General features: G+C 44.1%; 1 protein-coding gene across 1 annotated transcript; it reads left to right on the forward strand.

Moving 5' to 3' along the window:
• The first annotated feature begins 3,990 nt into the window (after window positions 1–3,990).
• On the forward strand, window positions 3,991–11,550 carry LOC308578383 (DNA excision repair protein ERCC-6-like). Its single transcript, XM_081178636.1, has 2 exons — window positions 3,991–4,098; window positions 7,481–11,550. Exons 1-2 carry the CDS (start codon window positions 4,046–4,048, stop codon window positions 11,220–11,222), a joined length of 3,795 nt encoding a protein of 1,264 aa, XP_081034762.1. The 5' UTR covers window positions 3,991–4,045; the 3' UTR covers window positions 11,223–11,550.
• The last annotated feature ends 1,943 nt before the right edge of the window (window positions 11,551–13,493 follow it).

The following is a 13,493-nucleotide window of genomic DNA, read 5'->3' on the forward strand; positions in this document are numbered from 1 at the left end:
CTGCAGTCTTGGCTGAAGTTTTCCTCTGAAGTTGGGTGTATGTTTAACTTCACTTGATGAAACAGTTTCAGCCACCTACATCTCCCTGGCCAGTAGCCTCGGGCAAAAGAAGGAAACGAGAAACCAAAGAAGCCGGGAAGTGTGAAACATCTGCCTGGATTTTCATTTCATTAGGCTTCTTACTGAGCGTTCCAGATTATTGCTTTATATTACATAAGAAATGTGCAAAGACGCTCTCAAGGCAAATCTTTAAAAATGTAGTATAAACACCAACAACTGGGAATCACTGGCCTGCAAGCGTTCCAATTGGAGAATAGCCTCTACCAAAAAACTTTGAAGAAGCACAAAATCAGGATAAAAGGGAGAAACAAGCTAAGAGGAAGGCAGAGCCATGGCTAGGGAGGGGGTCCAGCAAGGGTTCCTGCTCTGGGTGAAACCTCCAGAAGGGCGCCATTGAGGCTCCCAGCCTCCCAGGATCTCTGGGCTTCAGCCAGAGAGAAAGATGAAAAAGTGAAAGGTAGCCACAAATTCCATCCTTCCCCTTTCCCCTTGAAGCTGAAGAAGGCTCATTTACAACTTGATCCAGACTGAGGGGGAGTTGGAAAATCTGGAGAAGCTGTGTGGTTCTCCCCAGCGAAGTAGAAAATAGAAATCCCCTATGGGCTTGCTACTGTATGAGAAAGAAATTCTGAAGGGATAGAAGGAGAGACAGGAAGCTGAGGAAGAGAATCAGTTGGCCTGGATCGGAGGTTTTCAACCTTTTTAAGTCCACGGCTCCCTTGACCAACTAAATTCTTTTTGCAGCACCCTGTGGGGCTCAGAAGCCCAGTTATGTCACCCCTTGCCTGCAGAGCTGGCAGCCTCTCACCCTTTTTCGAACACTATCCCTTGTGGAGTGTTCCCTCAGCCTCCTCTCCACCCCCCTGTCTTTGGGAGTCCTCCAGGCCAGGGGCGGAGCAAAACCCCTGGACTAGATGATCCTTAGGGTGACAGCAGTCACAAAATTAAAAGACGCCTGCTTCTTGGGAGAAAAGCAATGACAAACCTAGACAGCATCTTAAAAAGCAGAGACATCACCTTGCCAACAAAGGTCCGTATAGTTAAAACTATGGTTTTCCCAGTAGTGATGTATGGAAGTGAGAGCTGGACCATAAAGAAGGCTGATCGCCGAAGAATTGATGCTTTTGAATTATGGTGCTGGAGGAGACTCTTGAGAGTCCCATGGACTGCAAGAAGATCAAACCTCTTCATTCTTAAGGAAATCAGCCCTGAGTGCTCACTGGAAGGACAGATCGTGAAGCTGAGGCTCCAATACTTTGGCCACCTCATGAGAAAAGAAGACTCCCTGGAAAAGACTCTGATGTTGGGAAACATTGAGGGCACAAGAAGGGGACGACAGAGGACAAGATGGTTGGACAGTGTTCAATTCAAAACCTGACCTCAGATAGACAACTGCTGCACATGGAAGTTCTACTTTTGACAAACAATTTCCTTTCCTAGAAAGGGATGCTCTTTTTGACTTTGGTCATGCAGTCATAGTTCTTCCTAGGATTCCTTTGCATTACAATGATATATTACCTACTTTTTATGCCCTTTATGAATAAATGTATTGAGGTGTTTGTATGTATGTGTATGTATGTCCATAAACACACATCCGGGGCGTGGGTATTTGACCTGGGTGACAGAAAACCTAGGAAGGCACGTTTGTCAAATCCTCACCTTGATCAATTTCCACCCGGAAACCTATGTCCCCAATGTGGAAGGATGTGTGAATCCAGCATCAGCCTCCACAGTCACTTAAGGACACACTGTTGGAAGATTGGAAGACAATCTCATTCGACTACAAATGATAGCCAAAGAAGAAGATGACCTATTGGGTAACAAGACAATTCTGAGCATAGATGCGAACTCCCTGTGGCCCTGGGTGCCCGAGCACCCACATAATTCCTCACGAAGAGGCCGGGCACCCACAAACTTTTGTGCCAGGGCCATGGACGCTGCATGGCACCCACAGTCCCAGGCACCCATGGTTGTGGGGCCAAGTTGTCACTCCTGATTCTGAGTAAACATGAGGGGCTTCTGGATTGTCTCTATTTTCATATATGGTTAAGATTGCACTGTTAGTACAGTGGTACCCCGCAAGACGAACGCCTCGCGAGACGAAAAACTCGCAAAACGAAAGGTTTTTTCGTTTTCGAGTTGCCTCGCAAGACGAATTTCCCTATGGGCTTGCTTCGCAAAACGAAGCTTGCCCCGGGGACAGCGGGTCTTCTCTTTTGAAGCAAGGGGCGGCGGGGAGAAGCGATCTTCTCCCCGCAGCCCTAGGTCCGGGGACAGCGGGAAGCGCTTCCCGCTGCCCCCGGACCTCTTTTGAAGCAAGGGGCTGCGGGGAGATCGCTTCTCCCCACCTGCCCCCACCGCCCGGCTTCGGAACGCTGCTCCGAAGCGGGGCGGGGGGGCGGGAACACCTTCTGAAGGCGGGCGGGGGGCGAAAGTCTTTGTCCCCCCTGCCTGCCTTCCCAGGAGCTTTTAAATCGCCCCGGACAGCGGAGAAGTCCTCCGCTGTCCTGGGGTTTTTAAAAATGCTGGGGGTGGGAAGAAAAGCCCTTGTCCCCCCCCCCAGCCTTCAGAAGAGGTCCGGGGACAGTCTGTCCCCGGACCTGGTCTGAAGGCGGTTTCCCTAGGAACGCATTAATTGATTTTCAATGCATTCCTATGGGAAACCGTGCATCGCAAAACGAAAAACTCGCAAGACAAAGAGACTTGCGGAACGAATTAATTTCGTCTTGCGAGGCACCACTGTAATGCAATGAATAGAACAGTATCTTGGAGATCGCAAAGTGAGAATGTTGAAGCTCAAAAGTGGCAGTACATTGTTCTTTTCATCCCCATTTTATCCTTACAACAACCCTGTGAGGTAGGCTAGGCTGAGAGACTGTGGCTGGCCCAAGGTAACCTTCTGAGTTTCATGGCTCAGCAGGGATTTGAATCCTGGCCTCCAACATTCTAACTGCTACAGGACACTGTGGCACAGGATTCTTTAATTGCCTGTAGGGTGATTTTTAAATGGCTAAAAAGTTGCAGTCTTTTATCCTGTGAATCCAATGCTGTCAATGAGACTTCATTCTGAATACATGAATAGTACAGTACTGCGGTTTAACTGTAAAGTACTGTGCAGGCCTATGGGACGCAGGTGGTGCTGTGGGTTAAACCACAGAGCCTAGGACTTGCCGATCATAAGGTCGATGGTTCGAATCCCCGCGACGGGGTGAGCTTCCGTTGCTCAGTCCCTGCTTCTGCCAACCTAGCAGTTCAAAAGCACGTCAAAGTACAAGTAGATAAATAGGTACTGCTCCGGCGGGAAGGTAAACGGTGTTTCCGTGCGTTGCTCTGGTTCGCCAGAAGCGGCTTAGTCATGCTAGCCACATGACCTGGAAGCTGTACGTCGGCTCCCTCTGCCAATAGAGCGAGATGAGCGCCGCAACCCGAGAGTCGGTCACGACTGGACCTAATGGTCAGGGGTCCCTTTACCTTTACTGTGCAGGCCTACTCAGAAGTAAGTCTCATTAAAGCCTAAATCACATTTTACATACGGAATACGATCTGAATTAGGAGGAGCATCAATGCTCCTCTTTTCTTCTCCAGTCACAGCTCCCGCCCCCAAATCATACATTCTTCAAGGTTTTCTATGGTCACTTAACGGCGGCGCGGGAGCAGCCGGAGTAAAACGAAACCAGCAACCGAAATTCCACACATCAGAATTGTGACTCTACATTTTTATCTCAATGGTGCGAATAAATAAATGAATGAATGGTGTGAATGAACGAATAAACATTGAATGAGCCGCCACCTCCTTCTGGAATTAGAACGCCTCCTTGTACAGCCTCTGCGTTCGGAACGAGCTGAAAGGCTAAAAACTTCGTGCCTCATTTGCATTCCGCTCAGTGATAGGCTGGGAAGGTTAAGGAAGTAGACGCTGCTGCTTGCCGCGCAGTTTTGAAATCTCACTGGCAGCCGGTTCCGTGTTTGTTTCTGCTGCGAAAGTATGGCTGAGCCGTTGGGCATTGATAATCCTGAGCGGGATGAACTGTACCGGAGGTAAACGAAAAGGATTTGGAACGGGAGGGTGATTCTGCATTTAAGGTTTACTTCTGAACTAAGATTCCCGAGCGTTTCTCCTTCCCCGGATAAGAAATGTTGATAACGCCGTTTCTCCTGGGCAAGTGGGAGTCAAGACTGTACAATCCTAGCACGTTCCCGGTGGACTCAGTTGGTCTTACTTCAGAATACACCTGTGTGTGGTTACTTTGCGGAGCTGTGATATTCGAAATATTTAATAACAGTTATTTCAATGATTACTAGCTCACATTTCAGGGTGCACAAGTTCCCTTGGCAGGTTGCAGCAGATCTAAAAAATGCAGTGTTAAAATTCCAGGATGTAAAACAGCAGCAAAAACAATTAATAGCGTTAAAATAACAGCAGGTCAGAAAGTTATTCAAAATAACAATAGTAAATGTAGGTAGCCCTGCTGGCTTATTTTTATGAGGGGGAGGGGGGGACCCAGTACAGAATAGCTTTCCACAACTCAGAATATAGCATACAGTGGTACCTCTGGATGCGAATGGGATCTGTTCCGGAGCCCCATTTGCATCCTGAAGCGAACGCAACCTGCTTCTGCACATGCGCAGGTTGCCGCTTCCGTGCGTGACGTCATTTTGAGCGTCTGCACATGCACGAGCAGCGAAACCTGGAAGTAACGCACTCCATTACTTCCGGGTCGCCGCAGAGCGCAACCCGAAAATATTCATCCCAAAGCATATTTAACCCAAGGTATGACTGTACAAGCTTTCTGAGTTCTTCATGCTGGATGTTAAAGGGTGTGTACAAAGAAAAAGCAGAAGCTCCAAAGTCTACCATTTTTAAGATACCCACTGCATGCATTTAAAGCACATTGCTTCCCCCAAAGAATCATGGGAACTATAATTTGTTATGAGTACTGTGGGTTAAACCACAGAGCCTAGGACTTGCCAATCAGAAGGTTGGCGGTTCGAATCCCTGCGACGGGGTGAGCTCCCATTGGTCGGTCCCTGCTCCTGCCAACTTAGCAGTTCGAAAGCACGTCAAAGTGCAAGTAGATAAATAGGTACCACTCTGGTGGGAAGGTAAACGGCATTTCCATGCATTGCTCTGGTTCACCAGAAGCGGCTTAGTCGTGCTGATAAAGTGAGATGAGCACTGCAACCCCAGAGTTGGTCACGACTGGACCTAATGATCAGGGGTCTGTTTACCTTTACCTTACTGAGAATTGTAGCTCTTTGAGGGAAACTACAGTTCTCAGGTTTCCTTCTTGGAAGCCATGTGCTTTAAATTTGTGGTGTGCCTCTGCCCTAACACTACAATGTCCACTCAGAAGTATATACAGTGGTACCTCTGGATGCGAATGGAATCCGTTCCAGAGCCCCGTTTGCATCCTGAAGCAAATGCAACCCACACTTCTGCGCATGCACATGACGTCATTTTGAGCATCTGCGCGAGTGGCGAAACCCGGAAGTAACACGTTCTGTTACTTCTGGGTCGCCGCGGAGCACAACCCGAAAACGCTCAACCCGAAGCTACTTCAACCTGAGATATGACTGTATAGCAGTGAATTCAGGTTAGGTTCTGCTAGGCATAAAAAATATTTCAAGATGCATGGAAAGCTGCTGAGGCGAAGAAGCAACATTCCTCTATATTTTGAAGAAATCTACCAAGTATCTGCTAAATCTCCAGCTTTGCAAATATAAGGATTACTGTGTTGGTGTTTTTACTTCTGCTCACTTTAAGTTCCTGATTGCTCCTTTGAAATCACATCTGTATCTGCCCCATACTGGGCCTAATTAGAACCAGAGGTTGAGCCAGAGGTTTCCCATTGCTGATAAAAGCTCAATGGCATGGTTAATCCTGTGATTTGGCCTTTAAAAGAGAGAGAGAGAGAGAGAGAGAGAGAGAGAGAGAGAGAGAGAGAGAGAGAGAGAGAGAGAGACTTTTGGTGGTGTCACTGCAGTTCTGCAAGACCCTATCTGTGCTACAGATTTAAGCACTATCATACCACCTGAAACTACCATGGCTTCCCCTAAAGACTTCTGATGGTACTGAGAGTCTCCTGATTCACTTCACAGAGTTGTTAGAAGACCCCTATCTTCCTCATAGAGCAACATGGGTTCCCTGGGAAGAGGGATTGCTATGAGGAAAACAGGGATCTTCTAACAACTCTCAACACCCTTAACAAACTACAGTTCCCAGGATTCTTTAGGGGAAGCCATGACTATTTAATGTGGTTTTTTAGAGCTTTAAAAAGGTCAGGTGGGGTCTTGTGGAACTGCACTGACACCACCCAAAATACTGTGTCCTTGGGCAGATGAGGCATAATTCTCTCTGGAGAAACTTACCAAAACTTCACTTCTAATTTTCCCAACGCAATCCTATTTAGTCTACTCAAAAGCAAGTCCCATTGAGTTGAAGTGATCTTTGGGTGTTAGATGGAATAAGGCAGTTGGGAAGAGGGTCTGGGCAGAAATCGCAGAAATGTCCAGGAAAATCCAGACGTTTGGCAACCCATGTCAGAAGTGTAGATTTTGGTGAATTTCCTTAAAAATAGCTCAAAAACTGCAATATTTTTCTAGCTGAGATTTTGCAAAACAAGCTCAACAACTTTGACAAAAGAAAAAAGCTCAACAACTTTTGTGTCCGGTTTTCACTTTTTGAAATAAAATATGGCAACCCTAGTGTTGAACATCTTTTTATTCCACAAAGGTTTTAATAATTTATATTTATTTCTTTAGAAACTGCTTAATCAAACAAATCTTTAAGCAGTGTGCATAAAACAATTATCAGTAATACACAAATGAATTCAGCAAATATTGGTAGACTAATATGTGTCTGGACAGGATTTCTGAATTAAAAAATAAAAGATTTTAGCAGATGTCTAATATCAGAAAGCAAGGCTATCTTCTAGCATTGATTGGAAAGGAAAGCATACATGGTGCCACGCTGAAAGATAAGCTCCTAGCAAATGCAGAATGAACATTATATGGCACTTATAGAAGTGCAAGTTCTGCTGATCAAAGTGCTTGAGCTAGAACACATGGAGCAAGTAAATGATTCTAGTAAACTGGTCCCAATTTTTATATAATTTCTAATGCTGTGTGTGAGTGGTCTCGTGAGTTTTTAGAGCTATTGTTTTTATCTCTTTGATATTTGATTTATTTTTACTATTAAATTTGTGATTTTTGTAGCTCACTACATACTGTGTGTGTGTGTGAGAGAGAGAGAGAGAGAGAGAGAGAGAGAAAATAAATAATAAACAATAAATGACAGTTGTTTTGTAGGCATGCTATATTGTATGAATCAAATGCATGGATGCTACTGTCCTTCCTACATTTTAAGACCCTGTTGATTTTTGCAGGGTATTTCTGACTCTTCAAGCTTTATATTTTGCAGATTTGTCTCCCAAGCAAAGCAGGAAGCAAAAAATGGCAACCTGGAGGAATCTCTCTGCCTTCTGAGGAAGGCGCATCAAATCTATCCCTGTGAAAAGCTGACAAGAAAAATGAAAAAAGTTGAGGAAGCATTAGCTTCACTAGCCCTGGATCAGGAAGATGATGTCTTTGTGGACGTTTGTCAGAGTGGACTAATGTTGTTTGGAGAAATACATGACAAGCTATTTGACCACCAGAGAGAAGGGGTTGCCTTCTTATACAGTTTATACCGCGATGGAAGGAAAGGTGGTATCCTTGCAGATGACATGGGCTTGGGGAAAACCATTCAGATCATCGCTTTCCTCTCAGGCATGTTTGATGAAGAACTCATTCGGACTGTGCTGTTAATTATGCCGCCTAGCCTTTTGAGCAACTGGCTTAAAGAGTTTGCCAAGTGGACTCCTGGGCTGCGCGTGAGTGTCTTTCATGGACCCAACAAGTATGAATGTGAGAGAAATCTAAAGAGGATCCAGAAGAGGAGTGGTATCTTGCTCACGACTTATCAGCTGGTCCTCAGCAGTTGGCAGCAGTTATCGAGCTTTGATGGGAAGGAGTTCATCTGGGACTACGTCATCCTTGATGAAGCTCATAAAATTAAAACACCATCTGCCAAAACGACAAAATCTGTGCATGCTATCCCTGCTCAAAACCGCATCCTGCTCACAGGAACTCCAGTCCAAAACAACCTGAAAGAACTCTGGGCTCTTTTTGACTTTGCTTGTCAGGGATCGCTTCTAGGCACAATGAAAACTTTCGGGATGGAATACGAAAAACCTATCACAAGAGCCAGGACAAAGAATGCAACCCAGGAAGAGAAAGCACTGGGACTTAAGATCTCTGAAAACCTGATGTCCATAATCAAGCCGTATTTCCTAAGACGGAGTAAAGATGAACTACAGAACAAAGCTAAGCCTGAACTCAAAATCAGTCTCCCAGAAAATCAGAGCAAGACTGTTGCTTCTGAAATGCCTTCTCTGCCCAGAAAAAACGACTTCATTGTGTGGGTATACTTATCACCCATACAAAAAGAAATATATAGGGACTTTCTGTCTTTGGATCATATCAAAAAGTTGTTAATGACCACAAGGTCCCCACTTGCTGAACTGAATGTCTTGAAGAAACTCTGTGATCACCCCAGGCTGTTGTCAGCACAAGCATGTAGCAAACTTGGTCTGGAAGCTCCCAATTATAATATGGTGGATGGTGATGAAAATGATGAGCCTTCCAGCATGAAGAGAAACCTTAGGGACATTTTGGATGAGACTCTGATGGCGGAATCAGGAAAGCTGTGCTTCCTCATGGCCCTGCTGGAAAGATTGCAGGAGGAGGGGCACAGAACACTGGTGTTTTCTCATTCAAGAAAAATGCTGGATATTATAGAGCGCATCTTAACTCACAGGTGCTTTAAGCTAATGCGCATTGATGGAACAGTAAGCCAGTTGGAGGAGCGAAAAAGGAGAATTAGTGTCTTTCAGAAGAGCAAAGAATACTCTGTGTTTCTGCTTACTACCCAAGTTGGTGGGGTTGGTCTAACCTTAACAGCAGCTACCAGGGTGGTGATTTTTGATCCTAGCTGGAACCCAGCTACAGATGCTCAAGCCGTAGACAGGGTTTACAGGATAGGGCAGAAGGACAATGTTGTAATCTACCGGCTAATTAGCTGTGGGACAGTGGAGGAGAAAATCTACAGAAGGCAAGTATTCAAAGACTCATTAATCCGACAAAGCATGGGAGATAGGAAAGACCCATACAGATATTTCACTATGCAAGAACTAAAGGAGTTGTTCACATTGGGAGATACTCAAAGCTCAGTAACACAGCTCCAGCTTCAGTCTTTGCATGCAAGCCAAAGAAAAACAGATAAGCAGCTGGACAAGCACATTGCGTATCTCCATTCACTGGATATATTTGGCATATCAGACCATGACTTAATGTACACACATGAAGCGGTTCATGGAGATGAAGTTGAGGATGAAGAAGTCCTCATGGACATTGAACACAGGGTACAGAAAGCCCAAGAGCTGGTACAGCTGGAATCCCAGCTAAAGGACCAACTGATGGGAAACCTCCGAAACACGACTGAAGGGGCATGGCTGAGAGAAATGGAATTGTCCACCCAGCCAAATAAAAAGCCATCAAAGCCTTCTCCAAATTATGCTCTCGTCCCACCTGTAACTGATGAACCCACAAGCAGTGAGAATATCAGTCTTGTAGGTGGCAGTGATGATGACATTGTCAATGTAAGTTCTAAGATGACAGAGCTACTTATTGAGGAGGATGAACAAGTGCTTCAGAACCTAACTAATATGGATATCTCTGCATCCATGAACGAAAAATGCAAACCAGCCAGTCCACAAGAAGTAACTCCTATATCTTCTTTTACTCAAGATCATTCATTATCTTACAAGGAGAACTGCAGCCCTGCGTGTCAGGTGGTTTCCCATGACCCACCTGCTGAGGCAAATGGCAAGTTTAACGATTCCCAAGTGGCCCCACTGCAGCAGTCATTTCACTATGTGCCTGATGATGATCTACAAACTACTCAAAACCATGATCAAAGTCATGTATCCTCTTCTTCTCAAGCTCACTTGTCTTTCCAGATAAACTGCAGTTCTGAACTTCAAGCAATCTGCCATGACCCTCCTGTCGAGGCAAATGGCATGCTTACTGATATCCAAGTGGCCCCACTGCAGCAGTCATTTCACTATGTGCCTGATGATGATCTACAAACTACTCAAAACCATGATCAAAGTCATGTATCCTCTTCTTCTCAAGCTCACTTGTCTTTCCAGGTAAACTGCAGTTCTGAACTTCAAACAATCTGCTATGACCCTCCTGTCGAGGCAAATGGCATGCTTACTGATATCCAAGGGGTCCCATTGCAGCAGGCATCAGAGTATTTGTCTAACCATGTCAAGCAACAAGGCGAGACTGACATGTCTCTCAATGTTCCTACAAGTCCACATGGAGAGGCAGGTGAAGTTACTGAGCCAGGTACCTCAGAAGCATCTCAACTGCAGACCAGTAAAATGTCAGACCTCAGTTTTGCGCAGAAATCTGGAATGAGTGTAATAATGGTTGATGAGGCTCTATCTGGTTCTCCCCAGTGTGATTTCAGACTTGTCTTAGAAGATTCCGAGGATCAGTTGCAAGATATCTCAGGAATGGAAATGTCATTGAAGGATACAGAGAACACAAGATTTCCACTGAATAGCCACTGTAGCTCTTGGGCTCACTCTTGGCTTCAGGAAAATTCGGACAACAGAAGTCTCCAAGCCAGCAAAAGTATAATGGGATCTATGGTTATTGGGGGCTCTGATGATGTGTTGATGAACAACAGTGGGCTTTCTTTTCAGCATAAAAATATGCCCGTTAAAATAATCGTTTCAGATAGTGAAGAGGATGATGATTGTTTTATAACTGATTGGAATGATAGCAATCACAGACAAGAATCTCCCACAAACAAACTACCTGATATCATGTCAACGCCAAAGTCTAAATTGTCCACAACCAGCCTTTGTTTCTCTCCTAGGATAATAGTTAGTGGAAGAAGATCAACCGCTTCACGAAAATCCCTTGCTAGTATCCTATTGGATCAGGTGGAGGACATTGCAGAGACCATTGAATCCGCCAGTTATATGTCTTGTGAAGATTCTTTTAAGCTTTACCTTGAAGCAGAAAAAACTCTGGACAATTGTGATTAGGAGTTGGAGTGGCTGGAAAAGGAGCCGTCCAGTGAAATGATAGAGTCTGAGAGCAAAGCTAGAGTTTTACTAGAGCAATTTCTAGAGTTTTTATACGGTTACACTCACCCCTTTTATGGTACCCTTTTATTGATTACTTCCAGAGCAGATTTGCATCCAATCACAGCAGTGGAAAGATGAACCTGCACCTTGAGGGAAATTGCTTCTGACATTGATCTGTAACATTTAAGGCCCAGCTTCTTTCACTTGGGGTGTATGCATGTCTCTCTCTCTCTTTTGTAAGAACTAGCTGTTAAGATCTTAAAATAAACCTGGTTTAACTTTGAAAGCCTATTGTATTAGCTGCTCTCTCTTTCTCTCTTTTACCACATTTTAGTTAAATGCCACCTACTTCTTCGTTCCCACAGAAGGCAAGGAGTCATTTCTTTCCAAGTAGATATAGGGAACCTGTGCTCCCCAAAACATTGCTGGATTGCAGCTCTAATAGTCCCTGGCATCACTTGGGCATGCTGGCTGGGGCTGGTGTGAGGTTTAAAAGTTCCTGCCTCTGCTTCAGAGGCTTAGTTCTCACCAAAATGTCCAAGCCTATATTTGGACTGTTCCTATGTTCACAGTTGGAGGATCACCAAACCAAATGCTCCTCATACTAAAAGTTCCCTGAAGAAAGTAAACGTGTGATAAAGGGGAAAGTAAACTAGAGCTTGGCTGCATTACATCTAACAAATAAATAAGTGGGAAGGGCAGCAAACAAATTCTTGCATGGCATTGGAGTTCAGGTAGAATAGAGACTGATATTTTAATGAATAAGCCCACTAGCTTAACTTGCTTCTTTTTTAGCTCTCCTGAAGCAGGAGGTAACCAGATGGGTGCTAGTGATTGGTTCAGTTAGGAATCGCTTAAATCACAGGTGCATATAATGAAAATGAGATACTGTATTAATGAAATCAAAATTCACTTCATCTAAGCTTGGTGCAGGCAAGATTGGTACTATTAAATGTTCCCCATTAACTGTTGGGCATTCTCAAAAATATTTCAGAGGAGATTATTCTGATTCTTCTAACCAGGTTTACACAAAATAAATACAGTATGATGTCAAAGTTATTTTCTCCTAAGTACTATATATACCTTAAAAAGTTTTGGTTTAAAATTTGTTCTCCCCTACCCCATCCTAGGTTGCAATCTAGCAGTGTCTGGGAATAAGTGTCATTGAAATTAAGAAAGGGAATAGAGACCAGAAATTGGATTGCATGCTGGGTGTCAAGCCATATAATGAAAATAAGAAAAAAAATAATACTCAAGAAATAAGTACACTTGGGTGTCTCTTTACAGTATCTTTTTGTTCACATAAAATCTCATTTTCCTTTCTTTCACAGCTCTTGTTTGATGCAAGATCTTTCCGTTATTACACACTTCTGTTAAATGTCAGCTAAACCCTCAAAATGTTGTGAATATGTATTCATCCCCTGTTGAGAAAGACTGGTGGAATAGTTTGTGGCACCCAGGTGCTTGCAATGTTACCTGGTGAAAAACGTTTTGCTGCAGAAAAGCTATATAATATTGTGTTCCTGTCTATCTTGTCCAATATATGCTCGCTGGATGTGTCGGCTCCAGCTCTCATCATCCCTTACCTTGGCCATGCTGCCTAGAGTTTATGGGAACTGGAGTTTATAACAACATTTGGAGGACCAAAGGTTTCCTGCTTTAAATAGAGATCCATCACCATTTATGTACTTCTTGAGAATCTTTTAACATTTTATCCCATTTTTTTCTACCATAAGAGACCCCTATAGGTTGATGTCCCAAAGGACATGCATTTGTTTGACATACAACAATAACAAGCCAATCCTAGCTAGAGTACTATTCTTTTGTCATGAATTTATAAATATAGAACACTGACTAAGGTTACTGCTTTCCTCTGACTCATGCCTAGCTGACATCACTCCTCAGAAGAGGTAAATGGGCTTTAACGTCACTGGAAGCAACACAGCTGCATGCCTGTCAAGTTCTATTGATCTTCCATTCCGTCACAGATTCGTCTCCCAGGGCTAAATTCTCCTCTGGCTTTGAAGCATCACAGCATCTCTATTGATTTCACATTTTATACTAAAAAGTTATGCCAATGTGTTCTAAGTGAAGTAGTTTTCAGACTCAGGATTCACCTTTAACCCTAAGCCTTTACTACTCAAACCTGCTTTTAAAATTATTAGTTACTGTACTGTGTTGGGATCATCAGCAGCCTCCTCTGCAGACCTTCCAGAAGTTGAGTTGTAA

Source organism: Podarcis bocagei, assembly GCF_964188305.1.
Source record: "Podarcis bocagei genome assembly, chromosome: Z".
In the NCBI taxonomy this organism is placed as follows: Eukaryota; Metazoa; Chordata; class Lepidosauria; order Squamata; family Lacertidae; genus Podarcis; species Podarcis bocagei.

Coding starts and splice junctions, on each gene's coding strand:
- LOC308578383 (XM_081178636.1), top strand. CDS start 4,046: ATGGCTGAGCCGTTGGGCATTGATAATCCTGAGCGGGATGAACTGTAC. Junction 4,099..7,480: donor CGGGATGAACTGTACCGGAG/GTAAACGAAAAG, acceptor TATATTTTGCAG/ATTTGTCTCCCAAGCAAAGC.